The 27,244-nt window shown below is 47.7% G+C and overlaps 1 protein-coding gene across 4 annotated transcripts in view; it reads left to right on the top strand.

Annotated features, from left to right (window-relative positions):
• Positions 1–26,901, top strand: part of Arfgap3 (ARF GTPase activating protein 3) — a 52,398-nt gene extending 25,497 nt beyond the window's left edge. The window contains exons 8-16 of one of the 4 annotated variants that reach the window (XM_075960160.1): positions 2,666–2,712; positions 7,452–7,591; positions 13,959–14,087; positions 14,979–15,101; positions 17,923–18,057; positions 19,180–19,303; positions 20,204–20,294; positions 23,868–23,989; positions 25,894–26,901. In XM_075960160.1, the coding sequence (XP_075816275.1) occupies positions 2,666–2,712; positions 7,452–7,591; positions 13,959–14,087; positions 14,979–15,101; positions 17,923–18,057; positions 19,180–19,303; positions 20,204–20,294; positions 23,868–23,989; positions 25,894–25,911 (929 nt within the window). In that variant the 3' untranslated portion in view covers positions 25,912–26,901. Of the gene's footprint in view, positions 1–2,665; positions 2,713–7,451; positions 7,592–13,958; positions 14,088–14,978; positions 15,129–17,922; positions 18,058–19,179; positions 19,304–20,203; positions 20,295–23,867; positions 23,990–25,893 lie in introns of all 4 variants that reach the window. The other 3 variants (XM_075960158.1, XM_075960161.1, XM_075960159.1) reach the window with 3 other exon arrangements.
• The last annotated feature ends 343 nt before the right edge of the window (positions 26,902–27,244 follow it).

Genomic DNA, 27,244 nt, shown 5'->3' with positions numbered 1-27,244 from the left:
GGTTGTGAGCCACCATGTGGTTGCTGGGAACTGAACTCAGGACCTCTGAAAGAGCAGTCAATGCTCTCACCATTGAGCCATCTCTCCAGCCCCAGTTTCCTGTTCTTAAGGAGCTGAGGCTACCTCAGTGGTGGAGCACTTGCCTACTAGGTTTGATTGCCAGCAGCACCGAGCAGTGGTAATGGTGGTGATGATGGTAATGGTGGTAGTGAGAATGTTGATGATGGTGATGGTGATTACCATGTGTGAGGGAGTGTAGTAAAGAAAATGCCAATATGACTTCTCACTTGTTATTGTGAATAAGAGCAAGAGAACATCCAGAGACATCTGGAAGAGTCCAGAGCAGAGAGAAGAAACAGATCAGACATAGCCAGGACTGTCTACTAGAGAAAGGAGAATGGTGTGTAGGGAGAGAGTAAGAGGATAGATAACAAGGGGTAGAGTTAGTATATAGAGGCTAGGTTGAGGTATAATAAAGACAGCAGTAATCTGAGGTGGGGCAGGGCAGGGGCTTTGAGGGACTGAAGAAGCCTAGAGGCCAGCATGGGCTTTGACATGCAAGCACAGGTTTATGTCAGTGGACCGTATGTCAGTTCTACCAGAAGGAAGGGAAATGACTCCTTTTGGCAGGTGGGAATCAGTTGAACATGACTTTTGTCTAACTACCAAAATTTCTCTGTAGCCCTGGCCATCCTATAACTGACCTCAAACTGACCATACTGACCTCAAACTCACAGAGATTCACCTGCCTAGCAACAAAACCATAAACGGGATAACAACAACACAAAAAAATGAGGACTGGGGTGTAGCTCAGCAGCATGGTGCTTGCTTAGTATTCCTGAGGCCCTGGTTCAATCCCCAGCATCAAAACTGTTTTTTAAAAGAGAAAACAAAGACAGGGGTGCAATCATTACTTGATTATCAGGGTTCTGGAGTAGAAGAAAAGATCTTGACGGGAGTGGGGCTCATGACCTGAGACACCTGGCCCAACTCTGGGAGCTCCCCTGCCCCAGACAGTGCAGTCATCTCATCAACCTGATAAGGCTGCATGGAATGAGCAAAATCTTCTGAAGTTGGGGCCACAGAGCTGCGGTTTTTCATCACGTAGGAGTGCTCTGAAGATTGAAGTTGGAGGGCTGCTAGGCTCTGTCATCCCCTGGGAGCAAATGGCAGAGGATGCCAAAACCCCATCACAGAGTATGGCTGGAGCCCAAGGCTGGACAGAGCTTAGATGGCATGGGGTGGGGCAATGCTTCCAAGGGCCACGGATAGCAAACAAGGCTCAAGGTAGCAATAGACAGCAAAGAGGCCACAAGCAGCAGAGAAGGCATCCAAAGAAACCACAGGAACAGGGGCTAGAGAGGGGGCCTGGTGGTGAAGATCACTGGCTACTCTTGCAGAAGACCCAGGTTCAGTTTCCAGTCTGTAACCTTAGTCTCAGGCAACCTGATGCCTTCTTCTGGCCCCTGGAAACCCCAGGCACACAGATGGAACACAGGTAAACGTGCAGGCAAACACCCACACACAAAAGCAAGAATCCCAGGAGCAGGCCGCCTCCTCTGCTGATAAAGGAGCTCTCAGCTGCTTCCTGGAGAGTGAGTAAATGAGAAGGCAAGGTGGTGGCCCTGGGGGAGAGCCTCAGAGCAAAGGTACCTTGGCCAGTGCCAGCTGCAAGTGTGCAGGGCTGTGCAGCTGCGGTCAGGCCGGGGTGATGGAGCATCCCAGTGAGGCACTCGAGTCTCAGCACCTCTCAAAGCAGGCATGTGAAGACTGTTTATTTAAGAATGTTGGATTTCTATGTCAGTCATCACGGGTCACATGTTCTTACCTATATGAGAGAAGGACTTTTGAATTCTTAGGTGCTTTAGAACATAACATAATCATATAGTCTTTGAGAATCACAAAAAAATCTTTAGGTCTGATAAGAAAATTTGATTAAGGGCTGGAGAGATGGCTCAGTGGTTAAGAGCATTGCCTGCTCTTCCAAAGGTCCTAAGTTCAATTCCCAGCAACCACATGGTGGCTCACAACCATCTGTAATGAGGTCTGGTGCCCTCTTCTGGCCTGCAGACATACATGCAGAAATAATATTGTATACATAATAAATAAATATTTAAAAAAAAAGAAAAAAAAAGAAAATTTGATTAAAAATGGTCTTCCCAAGAAAGGGGTTCAGGGTCTTTGCAGATATGGGGGATCAGGACAATAAATGTTTAAGGGTTGACATTAGGCTGTATCACACAGAGAAAGAACCCCAAGTCCAGGCCTTGTCTCACCCAGGTGATAGCTGTACTTTAGAAGTTCTTGATGCATATAATTCAATAGGAGAGTTAGCTCCTCTTAAAATTATTTTTATTACACTTTAGTTATCTGTGGAGTGGAGTACATGCTATGGCATGTATATGGAGTGTTTTTAATGCTTGTGGAGAGCAGGTCCTGGGATAAGCACAGACTGTTTCTCTAGTGTGTACTCAGAGCAGGTGTTTGCTCTGAGCTGCAGTGGTATATGGTCATACCCTGACTCTGTGCTGATGAAGCCCTGGGAACCTGAGAACATGCCTGACAACATACACAAGCAAGGCATCTTATTTATAAGACACACTAGAATAGAAAAGTAATGCATAAAATTTTATCTGTCTGACTTCTTTTTTCTCCCCTTTGGCAGAAGTTTCGTCTATTATAAAAAAGAAACCAAATCAAGCAAAAAAAGGAGTAAGTATTACATTGTGTAAAAAATACAGGAGTTTGGCTCTTAAGACTAGAGATCCATTTTCTCTTACGAGTTTTTTTTTTAACTGGCATATACTCACTGCACATGATACTGGCTTTCATAAATCACTATGATGGTACATGTCTTTAATCCCATCACTCAGGAGACAGAGGCGGGTGGATCTCTGTGAGTTGGAGGCCAGCCTGGTCTACAGAGTGTGTTCCTGGTCAGTCACAGCTACACAGTGAGACCTGTCTTTAAAAAGAAAAAAGGAAGGGGAAAAAAACTATATTGTGTAGATAGAGACTGTGCTCTCCTTTTCCAGCTACTCAGAAACTATCTTAATTACAACACTGTTTGGCCAACTCAGGTGTATTTCTAGCTAGCTCTTACATCTTAAATTAACCTATTTCTATTCATCTATATACCACCGAGACCTTTTGGGGGGCCTTATTCCATCAAACCACATTATCCTGGAAGGAATCTACAGGTTCTCATCTCCTGTGAAAACAAAAGCAGAACCTCTTTTACAAAGTAGCACATCCTTAGACTCAAAATTTGAAGTCAAGGTACTTTTAAAGTATATATGTTGCTTTAGCTTAGCAGCCCCCAGAATCAAATGTCTCTCTGCAGTCAAAAGACTCAAAGAAACCGTAATAATATACATAATCCAGACTCTCTGTGTATTTTCCATCTTTATGTGGTTTAATTTTCTTTACTCCTTTAATCTATGACTGTCTATACTCTTTTATATTACTTTTACTATCTCTTTAAAGACTTTGGTTTTTTTAACTATTTTTATAACTGTCTATACTCTTTTTCTTCTCTCTCACAAGTGTACGTACATTTATCCAACACTATGACCCATTCAGAGGTGTTCTTCCTCTGAATCTGTCTTTATTGCATATCTGTAGTCATTTTCTGAGTAGGAGCTCTTTTTTTTTTAATGCTAAGTAGACGTAGCTAGGACCAACTTCATGGCCCTGTCTGTTTGCTCCACCCAGTCCAACATGGTGGAGGCATGTTCAAAGCCTCTGCAAGCCATGCTCATGGCCCCAGCTCCAGGGACGCAGTGGGTATATGTTACCACTAAACAATTTGGTTTTTTGAGGGTTTGTTTTTTTTTTTTTTTTGGTTTTTTTGAGACAGGGTTTCTCTGTGGCTTTGGAGTCTGTCCTGAAACTAGCTCTGTAGACCAGGCTGGCCTCGAACTCACAGAGATCCGCCTGCCTCTGCCTCCCGAGTGCTGGGATTAAAGGCGTGCACCACCACCGCCCGGCCACTAAACAATTTGTAACACACTGCTCACAGACCCCCATTTAAGTGCTCTGTAGCAGAACCTCCTGAAAGAACCAGAGTTGTTTGTTCTGCCAGCACAAACCGGGAAGCCAGATCCTAAAGAAGCTGTGCCGTTTTGCCACTAATGCTAAGTCAGAAAACCTCATAAAGGAGCCGTGCCTCTACTTACCACTAGAAAACAGAGCCCACATGAGAAAATGCTGCTACCAAGAAGCTGCACTTAACTACTTAACTCTGTTCTTTTGTGTCTAGAATTCCTTCCTAAGCTCTCTCAGGTTTTATGTGAATGTAGTTGGCCCACGTTGAGCATCATTTTGTAAACAGAGACTGCTTGTTTGTCTCCTGGCTGCTCAGAGCTAAATAATCATACAGAAATTATATTAATTATGGCACTGCTTGGCTAATAACTTAGGCAGATTCCTGGCTAACTCTTATATCTTAAATTAACCCATTTCTATTAATCTGTGTACCGCCATGAGCTGTGGCCTACTGGTAAAGTGATCTGGCATCTTCCTGCTTCAGTAGCTACTTTCTGACTCTGCCTGCTCTCTCTCTACATCTCTGTTTGGTTTTCCAGCCTAGATTTAATCTGCTAAGTCATTGGCCAAAACAGCTTTATTCATTAACCAATAAAAGCATCACATATACAGAAAGACATCCCACATCACTTTCTTCTGTGTCCTGCACAGTTTCTTTGGTGAAGCAGGAGCCCTTAAAGGATCATTCTTTCTTTTGGAAGGTTTAGAAGTTACTTTTCTGTGGGTCTTGCATGTCCAATTCATACAGCATACTATCAAGCAGTCCAGGAAAGAACAGTTTCTTGCCCAAATGGCTAACCTTGTCACATTGAAGGCAAATTCCATAACGAGTTCTCCGATGCCCATCAACCTCTCTGAAGTGATTGGTGCTGCCAGAAGCAGACGTGTCTCACTGTTGAGAAAAGTCTTAATTTCTTAAAACACTTTAAATGCCATATTCTGTAGGTCTTTGAAAGATACATATCTATCTAAAATATATCTCTGTACGTTTAGAAAATCTAATATGACTACAAGTTTGACTGTTATAGATAACTATTTATTAATCCATAATTTTTTATTATTACATTTTTAAATGAACTGTATAAACATAATATCTTAAACAAAAGTAGAAATATACATATAACAAAATTGACCTTAAGTTTTTATCAGTAAACCAAACTCTATACCAATGTATTAATTTCTTTATCATATCCCCTTTTTTTCTTTAGGAAGACCTTGACTGTTATCATTAAACCCTTATTATCAACCCACTTTAGATGAAAACAAACGTTTATAAACAATATTTGGGAATGTGAGTGTAGTTTTTAAGACTACTTCCTGCTGATTGGGGATGCTGGTAATCAGGTCTTTCATGGGGTATCCTGTGTGGTTGGTTCATTTCAGCTGTCAGGGGTCTTGTTTGGTCAAACCATATTAGCTGGTAAGGAATCCGCAGCTTTCTATACTCTGTGGAAACAAACACAGAACCTCTCTTCCAAAGTAACCTGTCCTTAGACTTAAATTTTGAAGTCATGATACCTTTAAAATATATATGTTGGTTTAGCTTAGCAGCCTGTACAATGAAATGTATTTCTGTATTTATCTCATTCACAGTCAAAGAATTCAAAGAAAACACAATAATATACGTAATCTAGACTCTTTGTGTATTTTTAATTTTTTTGAGACAGGGTTTCTCTGTGTATCTTTGGCTGTACTAGAACTCACAGAGATCTGCCTGCCTCTGCCTCCCAAGTGCTGGGTTTAAAGGGGGTGCCCAACCACTCTATTTCCTTTTTTTTTCAGGACTTTCTCTATCCTTTTTCTTTTCTCTCACAAGCCTATGTATATTTTTAAGCACACTGTAAACTACTTAGAGGTTTTTTTTTTCATCTGAATCTATCTTTACTGTATATCTCTTTTTCTGACCACATTTGCTAAACAGTATGGCTAGGATTAAAACTGCAGCCTTGGCAGCCGACTCCACCCCATTCCTTACCTTTTTGAGAATCTAGCTTCATGGCAGAGGTACTGGTGGGAGCCACATTTATTGTCACAATTCTGTGGAGTTTCTAGGTCCATGTCACCACCAAGAAGCCTGATGAAACACCATCTAAGTGTTTAATGGCAGAGCCTCTTAAAAGAGCTGCAAGATTTTAGCCACTAAAGCTGAGCAGGAAGCATCCCTTAAAGGAGCTGCACCTCTGCTTGCTGCCAGCAAACAGAACCTACCAAGAAGTTGCACTTGACTCTTTTCTTGTCTGTCAAGAATCCTTTTTTTTTATGGGGCTGGCCAGATGGCTCAACAGTTAAGAACACTGGGTGCTCTTCCAGAGGTCCTGAGTTCAATTACTAGCACCCACATGGAAGCTCACAACCTTCTATAACTGTAGTCTTATGTGATTTGATGCCCTCTTCTGGTGTGTGGAGGTACATGCCAACAAAGCATCCCTATACATAAAATAAATATATCTTTAAGAAAAGAGGGAGAGAAAAAAAGAATCCTTTTTTTTTTTTTAAGCTTTCTCAAGCTTTATGTGGAGAGTCTTGCCAAATGTTTGGGGCCTGTTTGTAGGCACAGATTGTGCTTTTGTTTCCCCACCATCCAGACCCAAATAATCACACACAAACTATATTAATTACAACACTGTTTGGCCAATGGTTCAGGAATATTCCTAGCTAGCTCTTACATCTTAAATTAACCCATTTCTATTAATCTTATGTATCCCCATGAGGAATCTTTCTCCTTTGGCAGCTACATGGTGTCTCCTTGACCCTGCCTACTCTCTATATAACTATCTCTGTTCAGATTTTTTCACCTGACTTTACTGTGCTAAGTCATTGGCCCAAACAGCTTAATTCATCAACCAGTAAAAGCAGCACATATGCAGAAGGACGTCTCACATCAATATTGGGATTCATCTTGCCCTGAGCAGAGCAGTACCCTCACTTACTTTGAGCCATAACACAATAAATGTGGTGGTTTTGTTCAGTGAGTATTATACTTAGTATTTTCTAGAATACATGTTTAACCTTGTCGTCTGTCTGTGGCCAAGTAGAGACGCCTGTGAGGACCAGAGGGTGGCTTTGTGAAGAATTCTCCCTTACAGCGATGCCTGCAGTAAGGAAGTCATTCTTGTAGGCAAAGTTTGGGGTGGGAGCACCCATACTCCCCCTCTTCTCCTATACCCATTCTAGCTCCATCTCACTGGGCAGTCCTGGATACTGCCTTGATTCCCATAGATCCCATGTATTTCATTCAGTGTCATCATCTGTGTGCGGGGTAAGGAGATTGCCAGCCTCACTGAGGAGACTAAGCAGGAGAAGGAAATGCTTGTCACAGTCCTGGCAGGTCACAGGCCTCAGAGTGTATTGCTGCAGCTATAGGTTTTAATTCTGGGTAGAATAAAATCTTACATATATTGCAGCTTGGAGCCAAAAAAGGAAGCTTGGGAGCCCAGAAACTGACGAACACATCCTTCACTGAGATCGAGAAGCAAGCACAGGCCGTGGATAAGAGGAGGGAGCAGGAAGGCCTGGCCAGGAGCACACCGAAAGAGGAGTCCATGTGAGCTTCCTTTGCTTCTGCCGTCTATGCTTTGACTTTTAACTTGGTTTGTTTTCCAGATACCCTGTATTTTTGGTGAGTGTGCTATTCAGGGTATAGTTTCATGAAAGTTTGTGTTGGCATGTGTGTTGGAAGGTTCAGGACTGATGGCTCTGGGAAGCAGCAGTGGACCCTGGGGGAGCCATGGGCAGGAATGGTAGATGGGGCACAGTATCAGAAAGATGCCAGTTGTTACCCAGGAAGGCAACTACAACAGAAAGACAGGCTAGAGCAGAGGTTCTCAGCCTGTGGTGCACGAACCCTTTGGGGTCAAACAACCCATTCACAGGACTCACCCAAGACCATTGGGAAATAAGATATTTACATATAACTCACAATAGTAGCCAAATTACAGTTGTGAAGTAGCAATGAAAATAGTTGTATGGTTGGGGGGTCACTACAACATGAGAAACTATATTAAAGGATTGCAGCATTAAGACAGTTGAAAACTACTGGGCTAGTGGCCCAGTACCCACTTAGCATGCGTGAGGGTCTGTAGTCTGTCCCCAGGACAGACAGACTGTCAGGAATGCTGGTAGGACACAAGCGTTGTAAGGCTGTTGGTAGCAATGTGAAAGCAACTGAGGCTCAGGCTGTAGCTCAGTTGAAGAGCACTTACCTGGAGTATACAAGAGCATTCACAGAGCATGCGCCCCCACAGCAGAGTAGAAGGAAACTGAATGTGTCTCCTGAATAAAGGATGTGTGTCCTCACAGTGTGATCTGATAGCTAGGAAAAGAATGAATACCTGGATGCACATTGAATGTTTACCCAAAGAAAGAAAGCACACACAAAACTACACAGAGTGTGGTTCTCCCCATAGGAGATGTCTAACAAGCAGATCAGAGTTAGAGGCCGAGGAGGGAGAGCAGGTACTATCAGTGCAGAGGAAAAGACAGCAGGGCCCTGGGTTTTAGTTTAGTTTTGTTTTTTAATGTATCTGTTTGTGTGTGTGTGTGCGCGCGCACATATACACAAAGTCACTACATGTGTGGAGGTCAGAGAACAGCATGGCAGGAATAGGGAGCTCAGGGATCAACTTAGGTTGTCACACCAGGTGAGTCTTCCCCCCCTGGCTGGGGAGCTGTATGGACCATCTCCTGTGAAGTCTCATTTATATGTAAACTGTCTTCCAAAGAGTCTTCTTTCTGTGGAGTCCTGTTTTTGTGTGGACCTTCTTCTGCGAAGTGTTGTTTCTATGTGGACTGTCTTCTGCGGAGTCTCGTTTATATATAGACTGTCTTCCAAAGAGTCTTGTTTCTGTGTGGATTGTCTTCTGTGGAGTCTGATTTTTTTTTTTTGTGCGAACCATCTTCTGTGGTGCTTGTATCTGTGTGGACTGTCTTCCATGGAGTCTCATTTATATGAACTATCTTCCAGGGAGTCTTGTTTCTGTGTGGACTGTCTTCTGTTGTACTTGTTTCTGTATGGAGTATCTCCTGTAGAGCCATGTTTTTGTCTGGACTGCCTTCTAGGGAGTCTTTTTTCTGTGTAGACTGTCTTCTGAAGAGTCTTGTTTCTCTGTGAACTGTCTTCTGTGGAGTCTCGTTTTTGTGTGGATTGTTTTCTGGGGAGTCTCGTTCTTGAGTAGACTGTCTTCTGTGGTGCTTGTTTCTGTATGAACTGTCTCCTGTGGAATCTTGTTTCTGTGTCAACTGACTCCTGTGATGTTCTGTTTCTGCGTGGACTGTCATCTGTGGCATTCTGTTTCTGTGTGGACTGTCTTCTGTGGTAATTGTTTCTGTGTGGACTGTTTCCTGTGATGTCTTGTTTCTGTGTAAAGTATCTTCTGTAATGTTCTGTTTTTGTGTGGACTGTCTTCTGTGATGTCCTGTTTTTATATGGACTGTCTCCTGTGATGTCCTGTTTTTGTGTGGACTGTCTTCTGTAGTGTTCTGTTTCTCTGTGGACTATCTTCTGTGGTGATTGTTTCTGTGTGGAGTATCTTCTATAGAGTCTTGTTCTTGTGTGGACTCTCTTCTGTGGAGTCTTGTTTCTCTGTGGACTGTCCTCTGTGGTACTTGTTTCTGTGTGGACCGTCTCTCGTGAGATCCTCTTTTTGTGTGGACTGTCTTCTGTGATGGTTATTTCTCTGTGGACTATCTTCTGTGGTGATTGTTTCAGTGTGGAGTATCTTCTATAGAGTCTTGTTCTTGTGTGGACAGTCTTCTGTGGACTCTTGTTTCTCTGTGGACTGTCCTCTGTGGTACTTGTTTCTGTGTGGACCGTCTCTCGTGAGATCCTCTTTTTGTGTGGACTGCCTTCTGTGGTGGTTATTTCTCTGTGGACTATCTTCTGTGGTGATTGTTTCTGTGTGGAGTATCTTCTATAGAGTCTTGTTCTTGTATGGACAGTCTTCTGTGGACTCTTGTTTCTCTGTGGACTGTCCTCTGTGGTACTTGTTTCTGTGTGGACCGTCTCTCGTGAGATCCTCTTTTTGTGTGGACTGTCTTCTGTGGTGGTTATTTCTCTGTGGACTATCTTCTGTGGTGATTGTTTCTGTGTGGAGTATCTTCTATAGAGTCTTGTTCTTGTATGGACAGTCTTCTGTGGACTCTTGTTTCTCTGTGGACTGTCCTCTGTGGTACTTGTTTCTGTGTGGACTGTCTCTCGTGAGATCCTCTTTTTGTGTGGACTGCCTTCTGTGATGGTTATTTCTCTGTGGACTATCTTCTGTGGTGATTGTTTCTGTGTGGAGTATCTTCTATAGAGTCTTGTTCTTGTGTGGACAGTCTTCTGTGGACTCTTGTTTCTCTGTGGACTGTCCTCTGTGGTACTTGTTTCTGTGTGGACTGTCTCTCGTGAGATCCTCTTTTTGTGTGGACTGCCTTCTGTGGTGGTTATTTCTCTGTGGACTATCTTCTGTGGTGATTGTTTCTGTGTGGAGTATCTTCTATAGAGTCTTGTTCTTGTATGGACTCTCTTCTGTGGAGTCTTGTTTCTCTGTGGACTGTCCTCTGTGGTACTTGTTTCTGTGTGGACTGTCTCTCGTGAGATCCTCTTTTTGTGTGGACTGTCTTCTCTGGTGGTTGTTTCTTTGTGGATTGTCTCCTGTGATGTTTCGTTTCTGTGCAGACTGTGTTCTATGATGTTTTGTCTCTGTGTGAAGTATCTTCTATGGAGTCCTGTTTCTGTGTGGACTGTCTTCTGTGGAGTCTTGGTTTTGTGTGGACTGTCCTCTGCAGTGATTGTTTCTATGTGAACTGTCTTCTGTGATGTTCTGTTTCTATGTGGACTGTCTTCTGCGGTGCTTGCTTCTGTGTGAACTGTCTTCTGTGGTACTTGTTTCTGTGTGGACCGTCTCCTGTGATGTCTTGTTTCTGTGAAAAGTATCTTCTTTGGAATCTTGTTTCTGTGTGGATCATTTTCTGTGCTGCTTGTTTCTGTGTGGACTGTCTCCTGTGATGTTTTGTTTCTGCGTGGACTGTCTTCTGTGGAGTCTTGTTTCTGTGTAGACTGTCTTCTGTGGAGTCTTGGTTTTGTGTGGACTGTCCTCTGCAGTGATTGTTTCTGTGTGGACTGTCTTTTATGATGTCCTGTTTCTATGTGGACTGTCTTCTGCGGTGCTTGCTTCTGTGTGGACTGTTTCCTATGATGTCCTGGTTTTGCGTGGACTATCTTTGATGGTGATTGTTCTGTGTGGAGTATATTCTGTGGAGTCTTTTTTCTGTGTGAGATGTCTTCTGTGGTGCTTGCTTCTGTGTGGACTCTCTCCTGTGATGTCCTGGTTTTGTGTGGACTGTCTTCTGTGGTGTTCTGTGGATTGTCTCCTGTAGTATTCTGTTTCTGAATGGGCTGTCTTCTATGATTGTTTCTGTGTGGGCTGTCTCCTGTCATGTCTTATTTCTGTGCAGACCATCTTTTGTAATGTCCTGTTTCTGTCTTGACTGTCTTCTGTGGTGCTTGTTTCTGTGTGGACCATCTTCTGTGGGATCTCTTCCTGTGTTTTTTATCTGCTTTAGCTAGAATTGTAGTCCACTGAATAACGGGCAAAACAAATGACCCTGATTTGTGAGGTTCTTTCAAGGTACAGTTTAGATGACATTTATTGAAATTCTTACAACAGTACCTGGAGCACAGTAGGAGTTCAGTTAGTGCCACTGGCAGGTGCTTAGCAGTGTGACTTGTTTCTGTTTGTTCTGATGTTGGTTTGCTGAGTGAAACTCAGAGACTAAGCGTGGATGGTTTGAGATTATTTTCCTGTTGAGCTCTCAGAATGCCAGGGGCAGCACTGACCTGTGTAGACAGACTTTCTCTATGACAGGAGTGAAGTGGAAGACTTGAATTTCTCTTTTCATTGCTTTCTGACCAGGGCAGAGGCAGGTTAGTGCAGCTGTTGGGAAGTGGCTCTGCCTGTGCTGCCAGGGCTTGAAGTATAAACTCAAAAGCCTGGTGAGACAAGAGCTGCGGGATGCACCCACGCCCTCCTTTGTGTGATCAGGAAGCTGGAGAAGCAGGACACAGAGAGACTAGCATGGGATGCATGGGATGCTGGCCATACCCACCTTCCATGTGTCTGTCTTTAGGATACATTGAAAACACATTGAAGAGGGCTTAGCTTGCAGCTTGAAGGTGTAGTAGTACTTTCTCATCATGGCCACCAGCCACAAATAAGAACATAGACACTTAGTATCAATTATTACACCAGTCATAGCAACATGTCTTCACAGTGTGTGATATGCACAGCATGTGAGTAGAGCGTTTCCCAGGCATGCAGAAAGCCTCTGTGCAGAGGTGTCTGGTGGGGAGGGAAAGAATGATTTTCTTGGGAACCCGGTTTGGTAGCTTTGTTGCCTTTCTCCAGGACCTCATGTGACTGACCACCTGTCCCTGCTATGCAAACCGATTTCACCCCTGTCTGAGCTCTGTGTTCACTAGGGAAGAGAGAGGGTGAGATCCTGGAAGCTGACATTTCTAGTGACTGTGAATACCTACAGATTCAGGGATCAGTGGAGGTGTCAGCATGCCATACCCTGTCACACTGTGAAGCTAATGGCCTCGGCAGTGCCTCATCCTGGCTGGCTACCCGGTTGGCTTCTGTGCATCCTACAGCCCAGCCATCACTGTGGAGAGCACATGCTTGTGAGCAAGGAGAGTGAGTCCCTTGTCAGTCACTAAGAGCCCCTCCTATGATCTTCCTATTTTCCCGTACTTCTCCAGGGGACCTGCTGCCCCAGTTTGTCAGGTAGTGACTCTAAAGAAACCTGACATTCTACCATGTTTGCTTAGGAAGACGATATAAGACAGCTAAAGAAAAAGACACCTGTCAGATCAGGGCCGACCCAAGAAATCCCCGTGTCTTGTCTCAAGAAGGAAAGAACAAGAACAGGAGTAGAATTTCCCTGGCGTATTTATTCCCTGCCACGGCACAGGAGTCACTTTGCACAGGGTTCTGATGCTCGCTGCTGAGGGGTCCCTGGCTCTGTCCAGGGCGTTGGGAAGCAGATGGTAGGCATGTCATTTCTCATGACACTGTCACTTTTTGATGCAAACTCCCGTTCCCGCTGCTGGGGCATAGCTTTCTGTATGACCAGCTTGAGCCTGGGCAATGTGCACACACCTTCCAGGCCCAGTGATGCCTTCTTTAATAGAAATCAGGGTATGGCTGGGACACATGGGATGGCCCAGCAGGTGACCTGAGTTCAATCTCCAGAACCCACGGTGGGAGAACTGACTCCATAGATTGTATCCCCCTCTCTCTCACACACACACCATATACATGTCCCCCACCCCACATACAACATGTATGCATATAATAGCAATAAAATGGTTTTAAAGCTAGAGATAGTGACTGGGTCTCCATTTTAAATGTTCTCAGAATGATACATAAGGAGACACTAGAGGAAATTGTTTGAAATACAGCTAACGATTTATATATTTATAAAATCAATTCTAGATATATTTTCATCTTTTTAATTAAATTAATTGCATATATGATGTCTCTCTGCTTGTGGGAGTTAGCATGTTTTTGCAGGGGCCTGCAGAGGTCAGAAGAGGGCGTCAGATCACCTAAAGTGATCATAGTTTCATCTTAATGACACAGACAAGTTTACTAACCACATATGCTGATGTGTCCCAGGGAAGTGTAATCAGATGTCAGTCAAAGGGAGGACCCTGTGTGGGAAGTAACCAAGGAACTCGCCATGCTACCCCACAAGCGGAAGAAGAGCCAGAAAGTCCTGAGCTGGTACAGCATCTGCAAGTGTGCTAACTAGAGAAGGACGGAGATGCTGAAGCTCAAGGGGGCTTTCTTATGTACGGTCTGCCCTGGATTTTAATGTCAATTGTGGTTGAAAGCTGACCTCACAAGCGTGTGCTTTCCCAACAGGGTCTCATCACTACGCTTGGCCTACAAGGATCTCGAAATTTACATGAAGAAAGATGAAAACTCGAACCTGAGAGGCCAGAAGAAGGTGGAAGCCGAGAGGCTAGGCATGGGCTTTGGGAGCTGCAGGAGGTACGGTCTGCTTGGCCAGGTCAGCCCAGTGCAGTTTGCTCATGGCAAAGGGCTCTCTAGGGGCTCATTTCAACCTCAGACCATTTCCCTGGTGCTCTTCCTTTCCTGGTTGTGTGGCTTTGCTTTGGTATTTAGTATATTATGGCTCTGGCTGGAGCTTCATGGGTAGTATGTGCACAAAACCCTAGGTTGGATCCCCAGCACCATAGAAACCAAGATTGGGGGTTCACTCAAGGTCATTCTGAGCTACAAGAGTCCCTGTCTGTCTCAAAACAACAAGTACAGACTAGCTTTAGGGTAAAGCTAAGTATGGTGGTGTGCACCTCCAGTCCTAGCACTCAGGAGGTAGAGGCAGAAAGATCAGGAATTTCAAGGCCAGCCTCGGCTATATAGCAGGTTCGAGACTAACCTAGGCTATGAGATGGGGGGATGTGATGACAGATGGCGCACATGGTTCTTTTTTTTTTTTTTTTTTTTGGTTTTTCGAGACAGGGTTTCTCTGTAGCTTTGGAGACTGTCCTGGAACTCCCTCTGTAGACCAGGCTGGCCTCGAACTCACAGAGATCCGCCTGCCTCTGCCTCCCGAGTGCTGGGATTAAAGGTGTGCGCCACCACCGCCCGGCGCGCACATGGTTCTTAAAGAGAAGGAAATGGGCCGAAGTGTGCACTGGAGTGGATGTCTTGGGCACACCCCATGCATGTGGCTGTCTTCTTCCCAGTCCTGCCCTTCGAATGACCTCTAGCTTCCAAAGCTCACACAGGGTTTCCCAGCCCTTCTGGTGAGCTTATGTTTGTTCAGAGTACAGCTTACAGCATTTTTTTGTTCAGTAAGACACAGGCCTTTAGGAAGCCAGTGATGTAATACTTCCTGTTTTATTTTGTCTCCTCAAGTGGCATCTCCCATTCCGTGACTTCAGACATGCAGACCATCGAGCAGGAGTCGCCCACACTGGCAAAACCAAGGAGGAAGTACCAGGAGGACCCAGATGAGTCGTACTTCACCTCCAGCCCCAGGTGGTCTCAGCCTGGCTGCAGCCAAGGGTGCATTAGGGGTTGTCCTTAGGAACCAGTACACAGTACACAGCCTGGCCCGTTTGAAAGTTCTGGCTGATGCGAGTCTGTGCGTAGGACCAGAGGGCAGGGAAGCAGTGAGGGGCAGTGTTTACAACCAGGAAAATGTTTGCTGCTACAGTCAGCAACTGAAGATTAAAGTCAGAGGTGGAGGAGATGTTTCTATACTGTGAGGAGTGGAGAGAGGCAAGGGCTGGAGCATGCCCAAACCTTCAGTGGCTTCTGTTGAAACACTGCCTTCTGAAAGCTCCCACAGCGTCTGGGAGGAGATAGCATTTGCAGATGGATTTATTTGGGAAAGCCATGGCTGTTCTCTGAGGGGATCCGATGGTACTAGGACAGCCTGCTCCTGTCCTTTTGTGTCTACTGTCTGCTGAGGCAAAACCTGAGACTGGTATAAGGCTGAATGTGGTGAGGACAAGTGTCATCTGGAATATGTCACCTTGTCAGGGCCACCCAGAAGCTGTCTTCACAGGAACTTGGGGTGGCTTTGACACGTAGGTGCAGAAACTGAGTAGCCTAGGTTGAAGGCTGACTGCTGCATATGAATCGCATAGCAGTGGCCGGGTTATTAAGATGCTCCCTGCTGCAGCCTCCTCATTTGTGTGAAGCTTCCTGGTGGTGCCTGCCTCGTGGGTCCATAGGAAACTCTGAGGCACTACGTAGCTCTGCTGTGGCTTGTCTACTGTGGTCTCGGAACTTGTCCAGAGACACGTGGCTCAGCCAGTGGCCAGGTGGGCAGCTGCATTAACCACACCAAGGATCCTTTCACTTCTGGAGTTGGTGGGGAAGGGACACATCTGTCAATGACGGTGCTGCCACGGTCACACAGGCTTCCTGGTGTCACGTGGCCGCAGACATGGATGTCATAGGTAGAACAGACGTAGGTCGTTATCTAGAGTCAACTATGAAATCACTGACTTTCCTATCCAAGCTCCCAGGTAAGGAATCGTGCAAATAGCTCTTTCTTTGTTTCTAAGCACAGCTCTGAGTTACCTGAGTCCCAGTATTTTAGAGAGAGCTTTCATAGCTTGCTGGCATTGTCAGAGACTGCCTGCTCCCTACCTGCCTCTGACTTCAGCAGCATGCTTAGTCTGCCCATACTGTGCATTTGAGAAAAACGAAATACAGCTGACACGAGAGAAATTCAGGATTGTGTCTAAACCTGGACATGTCAGGCCATTTCCCACACGGTTTAAGGAGGGCGGGGCGAGGGTCTGAGGACAGACTTCCCTGCTCAGTCGTAATGCCCATGGAGGGTGGTAGGAAGAGACAGACTCACTTTCATGGAGTCCCACTTCCAAGCTTGGGTAGCAATGTTGGTGAGAGAAAGGGTTCTGGATAAGGTCGCCTGCTGAGTGGGACCTTTCCCATCCCCACAGCCTCAGGTCATGGAAGAACTCGTGGGGGGCGTATGTGTGCCTTGGAGCCTCCAGCATCCGCTCTCAGTCAGAAGGGTCAGCCCCAAAGGCCGCTGTGCCAGGGACCAGTTTCAGTTTGAAACCTGGGTGTTTGGTTGTGGAGCAGAGAGATTTTGGTGCCACGTAGATGGTGACCTGCAGGTTATTTAGGGACAGAAGCATCGCTCTAGTTCACTTGATGGCCACAGGGACAGAGCAGGATTGGATTGGCTGATTTGGCACCAGAGATGAAGTGAACTCACTCTGAAAGCCAGCATGGCAGTGCCACAGACTGCTTTTACTGCTTCCAAATTATTCATCAGCCATTAGAACTTGCATATTATAAATTATGGAAGAGTGCTGTTTCTGTTAAGCAAGGGGACATATTTTATAGTGGATTCCATTATTTCCAGATTATAAATGATGCATTGTTATAATACCGCATTCAGAATAATGAAACTGGACTGTTTGCTGAGCCCCATGGAGTCCAAATGGCCTTTGGTGGGGGCGTGCCTGGCGACAAGACAGCGTGCTAGCTGCTAGAGGCTTTTCCTGGGGACCTGTAGCAATGTGTCCAGAGGGGAGGAAGGTGCAGTGTGAGGACGAGCATGAAGGAAAAATGGACCCAGAAATCAAAGCCCACGCTGGGTGAAGGTCAGCGATGGGTAGAGCTGCTGAGTCCTGGCATGGGCCTTATGGCTGCGCAGGTTGGCTGGCATAGAGTGTTGCCTGTGAGTGGCTAGGTATCCCCTACAGAGTGCCAGCACATAGAGAGGTTCTCGTGGACGAGTGAAGACTTGGGAAGACCAATGTATGGACTTCTCAGGGCACCTACGCAGGTGACATCTCGTTTTGCAGTTTAAAGGCACCCAGTGCCCCTCCAGTCCAGATAAGGTTTTCACTCACATAGATGAAGAATGTTCGTGTCTCGGAGTGGTCATCTCCAGAACACTGAGTGCCATTGTTGAGAAAAACCTGAGTATCCCAGCCCCTCCCCATCTAGTGCTGACACTCCCCCCACCCCGCCATGTTCTTCTGAGGGGTCAACCAGCCTCTGGACTCCACCCTATGGCATCACAACTGTCCAAGGGAGTGTCAGTGTCAGCAGCCTGAGCTACAACAGAGGGACCCCTCTTCCCTGAAGCCTTCAGAGAGTGAGGTCAGCAGGATCGCAGCTGCTGGGAGGACCTTGGAAATGGACGCCTCAGTCAGCTCGTGTTCATTGCCACCTCTAGTGTCATGTCTGCCCTTCATCTCAGCACATGACTGGGCGGGGAAGTCAGTTCCCCATACCCAAAAGCAAGAGACCCAAAAGGAGTGAGCACCCTTAAGTACTCCCTAGTCACACTCTCCTCTTGTTGTAGCAGGTACTTTGATGACTCCATGGACATAAGAGGCAGCTCCTTTTCTAGCTGGGATGACAGTGCCGATTCCTACTGGAAGAAGGACAGCAGCAGAGACCTCGAGCCTGCCGTGCAAAGCGCCAGTTCTTCAGACAGGTGGGAGTTGCAGGCTAGGCAGCCAGGGGCTTCTCTCATAGGAACAGGGGTTGATATATGTGCCACAAGTGTCCTTAGGAAGTGGCTGTGTGTTGGGGGCACATGCCGGAATCATCTGTGGCTGTTAGAAAGCAGGTTTAAGGGCCGGTTCCTTGGGGGAGTCTCAGTCCACGTGTCAGGGTGACCTGGCTCGTGAATGAGTTACCTTTCCCCATGTGAAGACTATTTGTAAACTGTAGGAGTCCCTATTTCCTAGGCAACCGTTCTGCAGTTTGGTCTTGTATGCATGTGTGCATGCGTGCGTGCATGTGTGTGTGTGTGTATGTGTGTGTGATGCTGGGATGTATTTCTGGGTATATATACGTGTGTATGTGGGGGAGTGCTAGTGTGAGTGTGTATACAGGTGTGTGTACATGTGGTCTAGGGATATGTGGGGGAATGTGCACATGCATGAGTGTGTGGGTGCTGTCTATGGGGTGTTCAGTGTGCTTGGAAGGTGCACTGCACTGAATTACACACGTGCCCTTTGGAGTCTAATTTTATTGTTTTATTTTGAAGGTAGTTTCCCTGAGTTACCCAGACTAGCCTCAGACTTGACATCCTCTCGCCTCTGGCTCAGATTGCTGCTCACACCACCACACCCAGCACAGTTTTCATAGTCTTGACTAGCACACAGTCATGTAGTGACCGCTAAGAACAAGGCCCAGGACATTCTGCTGCTGCCAAGTCCCTTGCTCTGTCCTCAGCCCCCGGCCCCTGCTATTCTCTTTTTGGATCTTCCCACATGGACTAGTCATTCAGTAACTGGCCTTGCCTGAACTCTGAACTCAGCAGTCACCTGACTGCAGAGGTCACCTGACTGAGGTAGCCTGGCCTCCGCCTCCACAGCTCTCCTGTTCACACCAAGGAACCTTACGCGGGTAGCGCAAGGTTGCCCCGTAATCGGATGTCCTGTTTCCCCGTGCATTACACTCTGTTGATGGCCAGTGTTGTCCTGCGCAATCACAGTGTGGGCAGCATCGCTAACACAGTTAAGATGGGAGACTCCACATAAGTTGAAGTGTGAACTGGGTTTGCTTCACTGCCCTTGGTGTGACCAACCCTGGCTGTTTCTCGCTCTAGGCCTAGCACTCGCAGGAAGCCGGACTATGAGCCTGTTGACAGCACGGATGAAGCCCAGAAGAAGTTTGGCAACGTGAAGGCCATTTCCTCAGACATGTACTTTGGAAGACAAGCCCAGGCAGATGTAAGGGTGCAGAAAGCTCCCACAGGAGCCCCGAGAACCATGAAAAAAGCTGTGGGGACCATGAGAGGGTGGGCTGCTGAGGGAGAAGAGGCCCCCAGATAATAATGCTGAAGCCAGGACCAGAGCCCAGGTCTGCCTGAGCACCCTGGGCAGATGTGGAGTCAGGAAACCCGTCTCATTGCTCTTCTGCCTCTCTAGGGAGAGTGGCCATCAGTCAGTAGCTTTTGAGTAAATTCAGGTTTTTATGTAGCAGTAATTGCTTTTGATCAGTTTAACATAGTTAAATGGAGCCTGGAAATGTTTGTGGGCGACAGCTTCATTAGCCAGCTGTCACCTGCCTCACAAATGAACACATTCATCCAGGAGTCTGACTAAGCTGGGGCCAAGCCCACTTCCCTCTAGTGCTCAAGTGCAGAGGGGCTGGTGGGGCTAGAACTCAGGCATGCTGGTTTGTCTCTTAGAGGCCTCATTGCCAGAGGGGCCTCCAGCTCTTCTGCTTGGTTTACTTTAAATGTGTTAATGGGCTGGGGTACACTCCTGCAAATATGCCTGCCTGGCAAACTCTATCCCCGGTACCACACACACACACACACACACACACACACACACACGTGCACGCTTGAACACACACAAATTTGAAGGACTTGAAGTTGATGGGCTAAGCGGTGTGCCCAGCACTGAGGGGTTTCCTAGGGTGGCTGAGAGCAGTACTGAGCTCTGGCTGCCCCTCATCCTGACCTCACTGACAGTGATGTGGAATGCTGCCCTGCGCTGCTGTGACCTACTCCACTGCAGAGCACACCTTTATTCCACCCCCAGGGCCTGGCTGGGAGTGACATCGGAGGTAGCCAAGGGGAGTAGACTCATTCCAGTTCTCTTACTCTGCCTTTTTCTGTCTAGTTTGAGACCCGAGCACGGCTGGAGAGGCTCTCTACCAGTTCCTCCATAAGCTCTGCAGATCTTTTTGATGAACAGAGGAAACAGCCAGCAGGTGAGGGGTCATGGGGATCCCAGCACGTGCGATTCCATAGGGCCTTTCCCTTGCCAGGATCCCATGCCCCATCACCTTTGCCCCATGTGAGCAGTGAGAGCTGAAGCTGTCCTTCCAGGATCCCATGAGAGGAGACCACATCATGAAGTTTATGCCATAGCACCCTTGTCACCTGGCAGTTTGGTATCCAGAACATTGTGAATACAGGAGGCAGGGGGCTCCTGCGAGGTGCCCGCCACTCACTAGCTGGGGTCATTGTTAGCCTCCGTCTCCTGCCTGTGGAGTAGTTAGACCTGAGATACTGTGTAAGGTACCAACCACTTGGGGTCCTGCACCTACGAGTCACCTCAGGCCCCTCAGCCCTCAGGACACACAGGCACTGAGGAGTGGGTGGGGAGGAAGAGCCTGTCTCTGCTGCCCCTCTACATCCTGCATCTGGTCATCCCAGGACTGGCGTCTAACCATGTGCCCAGATGTGAGCCCCAGAGCAGGCCCTTCACTGCCCGCCCAGAGAAATGCCTCCGCTTTTACCTGTGCACTCGCTGTCCCAGAAGGCCTGCCTGCGTGGGCACCTCACACAGCCTCCACCAGGCCACAGGGCGGGAGTGAAATGACAGCAGCCTCTGAGGTCATTTCAGGGTCTCTGGAGCCAGTGCTGCAGGCTGAGGTCTCTGCGTGCTGGTTTGCATCATTTACTTCACAACCAGACTGGCTTTGGCCTACAGAAGGCCTGAGTGTTTGTGTGGGGTGACCATCTTGGCAGCCACACTGCCTTTGAGACATTAAAGTGGATGCGGCTTCAACAGACAAGTTGTAGGGTTCGTCTCAACTGTCTGGAACCTTCTGTGTGGAGGTTCGGGCATGTGTAGTCATTATGGCCTCAGATACAGTGGCACTGCCAGCTTGCCTGCTTAAGTGGGGAGAGCCGTTCTAGGCTGGAGTGTGCTGGTGCAGTGGCCGGCAGGTAGGCAGCAGTGTGCAGAGACACTGGTGGGCCGGCCTTGTAGGTCTGCTGCCTGACGGGGCTAGGCTGGACCATGGCACCTGTGCCCAACCTTCCTGACTGTAGGCAGGGACTGTTGTTGGTCAGCCATTGCCCAGCATGTCTTTAGCCAGCAGTCTGCTGCCTTTTCACGTCTGACCTTCACATCCTGGCCTTTATCAGGGCTTCCTGTTGTAATGTGACACACCCCTAGCACAAAAGCTGCACCCAACCTCCCCAAGGTCTCCAGGCAGAGCCCCTACCCTGTCCGTGCTGGCTAGTCATCTCGGAGCCAGCCCCAAGACCCGGGTTATTGAGATATCCACATGCTTTTTAAATTTAATTTCTTGGAACATTTACTCTGAACATGATTGTTTGTTTAAACACATACACAAGAGGAAAAGACAAGAAAGCTCTTTGAAGCAAACACACCCTCCGCCCTTAACATTGATACAGAGCATGGCTAGCTCAGCTTGCCTCCTGCCCCACCACCAAACAGAGGTCCCCTGAACTCTGACACTGGGGCCATAGCAGCAGCTTGGGGAGGGCCTTTGTGAATTGCTCCCTAGGGTGTCAGGCCACCCCCTAACTAAGGCTGGTGGTCTGCTTTGAGTAGAGCTTGCTCCTCTTCCCTGCCCCTGCCCCTGCTACTGAGCCCATCTGAAACCCCACTACCACTCCCCTCACGACACCTGCAGCCACCGCCCTGAGCTGGCTGGACAGCCTTACCAAGGATTCGTTCTTTGGTGTGCACTTCAGCAAAGAGCCTAGGCGAGTGTTAGAAGGGATCCTGTTGGCTCATCCTGATCACTCCCGTGTGTCAGATGAAGCACCTCCTATGCAGTAGATCCTTGATGGGGTGGTACTCAGGGCTGATCCCTGCTAGAGAAGATGGAAGGGTTGAGTGAGAAGCATGTGTGGGTATCAAAGCTATCCCGTCACATCAAGGCCTGTGGCCACTTCTATGAGCAGGGCCAGTGAGTATGTGGACTGGGCCATCTGAGAAGGGATGGGGCACTTAGGACCACAGATGCCAGAGTAAAGGGAGGTATATGATAGCCATGTTAGAAAAAACCTCAGGGCACAGCTTATTCCTTGGTGTTCTTAGCATGCATGCTGGTGTGCATGTATACACAGGCACCTGTATATATGTGCATGCCTCTGTGTGTATACGTGTGTGCATGTGTGTGTGTGTGTGTGTACATGCCCTTGCTCATGCATGCATGCTTGTGGAGGATGGGACTAATAGTCCCTCATCACTCTCTGCTCTATTCTATGAGTCAGGGTTTCTTAACCGAAGCCAGAGCTCACAGATTGGACTAGTCTAACCAGCAGCTTGCTCAGGGGAATCCTGTCTCCACCCTTCAAGCGCTGGGATTGCTGGTGGGCTGCCATACCGCTCACATTTGTGTGGGTTCTGGGGATCTGAACTCTGTCCTCACACTTGAGGAATACTGTATCCACGGAGCCATCTCTCCAGCCCCCTCAGTGTCCCTTTCAAGAACAGACTGATGGTTCCAGTGGAATGTCGCCTGTGACTCCTAAGCTCCACACCCATTGAGTCAGCCTACACAGGCATGCAGGCCTACAAACCCAGACCCAGTGGGCTCTCGGGTTTTTGCCTGCTTAGTTGTTACCCACATCCATCAGGCAACACTGCCCTGAGACCCAGAGTCGAGTTCTACTTAGTGACCTCTGGTATCAGCAAAGTGTCTACAGTGCCTGCCTCAGGGAAGTAGCTGGCCAAGTGTTTTGATCCTTGTTAGATTTATTATTCTTAAAATCTTGGACTTTTCTCTTGATTTGTCTCCATTTCTGAGAATTTGGTCCATAAATAGCTCATTAAAGAAGATCCATGACTCTGCTGGAGGGTGAGAGGGCAGAGCCCTGAGTTCTGGGTGTCCCCAGGTTCTTCTGTCTGGAGCTCCCATGACCCAGACCTTTCTGCGTGTGTTGTGTATGTCATTCATCCCTGCTGCCCACTGGCCTCTTCTCTGCCAGAGCAGCCAGCACACTGCTGAGCCCTTGCTCGCGGGCTGGTACCCTGCACTCAGCCTGGCTCCTGCCTCCTCAGTTCTCCCTCCGGCCAGCTGTCCTGGGCCTGTGGGGACTCCGCAGGCCTCCCCGTGCTTGTACCTCACCCACAGCAGGAATGAGGTACTTGGTGACCTGACTACAGCAGGACCCATCTGCTCTTTTCTGTGCCCTTGGCACTTGACAAAGCCCTTGTCACAGGTGTGCTAAATGAATGATCGAACATCTGGAGAATGAATGAATGCAATATCCTCCACGCCTGGAGCGTGCCTGCTGCCCAGCACAGGAGACACAGGTCTTCCCAGCACCTCCAGTTCCCCATGGCCACTGCTGGCTATCATGTGTCTGATTCCATTGGAGCCTTGAGAGCCACTGGGCAGAGTGCTGTGTCCACCTTGCTGTGATAGAACCAGTACTGCCCTCTGAGCCCTGCCCCACTGTGTGATCATCTTTGTGGACACAGTCATAGCTTGGGAGGTGACAGCAGAGGCAGAGTGGGTTCACAGAGCTACACATGTCCTTAGAAGAGGGGCGAGCTGGCATCTCTCTGTGTGCAGGAAACTACAACCTCTCGAACGTGCTGCCCAACGCCCCAGACATGGCGCAGTTCAAGCAAGGCGTGCGATCCGTTGCTGGAAAACTCTCGGTCTTTGCCAATGGAGTCATGACGTCCATTCAGGTAAGTGGCGCTCCACGAGGCTCCCAGGGAACTAGGCTGTAGCTGTGAGCGCGAAGCTGTGCTGCAGACTAGCCCTGAGACAGAAAGATCTCGAGTTCCAGACCTGCCTGGGCTGAGACCCTGCCTCAGGCAGCATTTTCTAAGTTCTTACTAGGATTCATATAATTCCCCAGTTGTGAGTTTAGAATGGAGAATTCTTTTTTTAAAAATTATTTTATTTTATAGGTCTGCATGTTTTACCTGCATGTACTGTGTATGCATGCCTGGCCATACAGAAGGGATTAGATCCCCAGAACTGTAGTTCTGTAGATGGTTATGAGCTGCCATGTGGGTGCCAGAATTAAACTCAATCTCCTGCAAGATCAACACTATAAACTGCTGGGCCATCTCCTAGCCCCACAGAAGAGAGGATTCCTAAGCTGAAAACCATCCACTGTCTCCCTGCTCTGGGATTCTGCTGTTTTGTTTTAGTTCTTAACTATGAAGTCCTGGCTGGCCTAGAACTCACTCTGTAGCCCAGGCTGCCCTCTAACTCACAGAGATCCACCTGCCTCTGCCTCCCAAGTGCTGGGATTAGAGGCGTGCACCACCACTACCTGTGGCTGCGTATCTTTCTAAATGAAGAAGGAGTCCTATTGCTGTGTGACTGTGTGTTCTCCATTCCTCAGTGGCATGTTCTGCGTGGCTCTCTGGAACTACAAATTCTCCAGAAGCCGCTAGCTGTGGGGTGAAAATATGCTTATCTAATTTGCTTGTTCCACACATTGGACATTGCACTGTTCGCTCTCTTTTTGAGTTTTATTTGTATTACTCTATACTCTGGTTCCGGGTTACCTAAGGACCTTTTCATAATGTATAGAATTTCCTCCATACCTCTGCCCTTCGCTTGTGCCCTCCCGAGTTGGTCCTCTTAGTCCCCCGGACAGTTTTGCTTCTACTTTACACATACATACTTTTATATATCTATGAAAATATTATCTTTCTGTGTTGGACTTAATTCACCTAATATACAGTAAGGAAAAGGCGGAGCCTGTTTGTTAGGACAGTGAGGACTTCTCTAAGCTTGTGAATGGCTTGCTTAAGTGCAGTCATTTGGAAGCATCCTGTTGGGTGAAATGTGGCCAGGAGGAGTAGACTGGGTCGACGCTGCCCCTTCTGCGTCCATGGAGGCTCTTTTTTTTTTTTTTTTTTTTTTTTTTTTTTTTGGTTTTTTTGAGACAGGGTTTCTCTGTGGCTTTGGAGCCTGTCCTGGAACTAGCTCTGTAGACCAAGCTGGTCTCGAACTCACAGAGATCTGCCTGCCTCTGCCTCCCGAGTGCTTGGATTAAAGGCATGCACCACCATCGCCCGGCTTCCATGGAGGCTCTTAGTCTGCAGACAGACACTGCTGCGGCCTCGGTGGAAACGTGAGGAAAGCCCTCCGTGGAACAAGCCTAAGGCTGCAGAGGCTTGGGGCTCTCCTTCCTCAGGTCCCCCTGGCCCCAGTCGTCCTGGCCGTCACTGTCCCTGCTTTGTGGGTGATCATCTTGTTTTTAGAGTACTCCCACTCCTGTCCTGCACTTATGAGTGAAGAAACAGAACAAAGACTAAACCTCTGTAAGATGCACAGGGACCAAAATCGAGGTTTCAGACTTGAGACAGTCCCTCGGTGCTGGCCCCTGCCTTGCAATCCTTAGTACAGCCTGGAGCTCTAGACCTTCCTTGGGCAGCTCACTTAAGGTGTAATCCAGGCAGGTCTCCAAACCCCACTCACCTCCTGCCATAGAGACGCTGAAGCCGTGCTGCCAACACTCATCTACTCTCTGTGCCAGGAGCTGGGTGCCCGCAACAACGGCCATGGGGTACAGGCACGGGAGGAGACAGATGCAGTGGATTGGAGTAAATGTTGGTCTGGTTCTCTCTAGGATCGCTACGGCTCTTAATCCTGTTGCCAGGCTGTGCCTAACCTGGTAAAACTCCACTTCAGACGGACCTGGGACCACATCTGGCTGCACCGAAGCCCCAGCTGCTGTGCAGGCAAGTCCTGCTGGTTGGCGAGGTGCCTGCACACTCGGAGTGCGCGTCTTTCCTTTGAGGCACCCCCATTTCTATGTAGTGGAGCTCTGCTTTCATTTCTGGTTTAGCGTAGCTCTTTGTGTCAGTCGAGCACATCCTTGCTTTATCTTTGTGGAATCTTCAGTTCTAAGAGCCGGGAGCCTGAGCTGTGGGCTCCTCCCACTGTTCCCTGAACTGGGAGCCTTCCCTGGAGCACCTGAGAGTCTCCAAGGACTGTGGGCTCAGGGCTGCCAGAGCTAGCTGGTGCTGGATAGGCCAGAGAAATAAAGCCACAGCACATGCTTCCCTCTGCAAAGGCGCAGACAACAAAAACCAGACCAGAAGTGCCCGGCCTCTCACTGACAGATCGCTTCCTGTGTCCCTCACACAGCGAGGAGATTTCAAACAACACCTAAAGCCATCTGTCACTTTGTAAATTATTTTGTACATTCTCTACACTTGAAAACGATCCCCAATCAGTTCTTTATAACAAGCCCGAGCTTCCACAGTGCCAAGGGAGCTCATTGTGACGTGGTGACAGGTGTTGCAGGGCCAGCTAAGGGCTCCCAGTACACCTAGAAGTCACCCGAGGCGGCCATGTGACTTCAGGATCAGCTCAGATTCGGGGAATGGTAATTATAAGTGGGTGATTTTGTTAATATTTTTTATCTCGACCTTGATGTTCCAAAAGCTACAGGATAAATGTAAATCGATAGTCGTTTGGCTGTGTTTTAGACAGCACCAGAATATATTGTTCAGCACAGTAAAATATATTTGAAATTTGATGAACCAAAATGTGATTTCAGATGATTATTTTGTGAATCTTTCTTAAAAGATCCAATTTGTAGACTTCTAAATATACCGGACAGCACAGCAGACCCTGTTGTCTGTGTTGTCTTTCAGCAGAGCCTTTGCAGTGACTCACGGGAAACGGGTGTGGGTGCCTCTGGGAGGGGAGGGGCTTCCACACACGGGCACTGTACTCTTACTGTGGGTTGTCATGACAGGGTCAGGGTACCCTCAGGGTATGTTTTCCCAGAGGCCTTGATTACTGACATGCAGGGAAGGAAGGGGTGCTGCTGGTGTGTTACCCCCTTTTCTCTTTATTGGTTCAGTCTTGGGAAGAGAGCCAGGGCTTTGAACATTCTGAGCACTGAGAACTCAGCCCGTCTTTGTCAGGGATGCCCCATGACCACCCGTCCGTGAGGAACACGGCAGCTG

This window comes from Microtus pennsylvanicus, chromosome 2 (assembly GCF_037038515.1).
Source record: "Microtus pennsylvanicus isolate mMicPen1 chromosome 2, mMicPen1.hap1, whole genome shotgun sequence".
Classification (NCBI taxonomy): domain Eukaryota; kingdom Metazoa; phylum Chordata; class Mammalia; order Rodentia; family Cricetidae; genus Microtus; species Microtus pennsylvanicus.
This window is presented reverse-complemented; position numbering and strand designations above follow the sequence as displayed.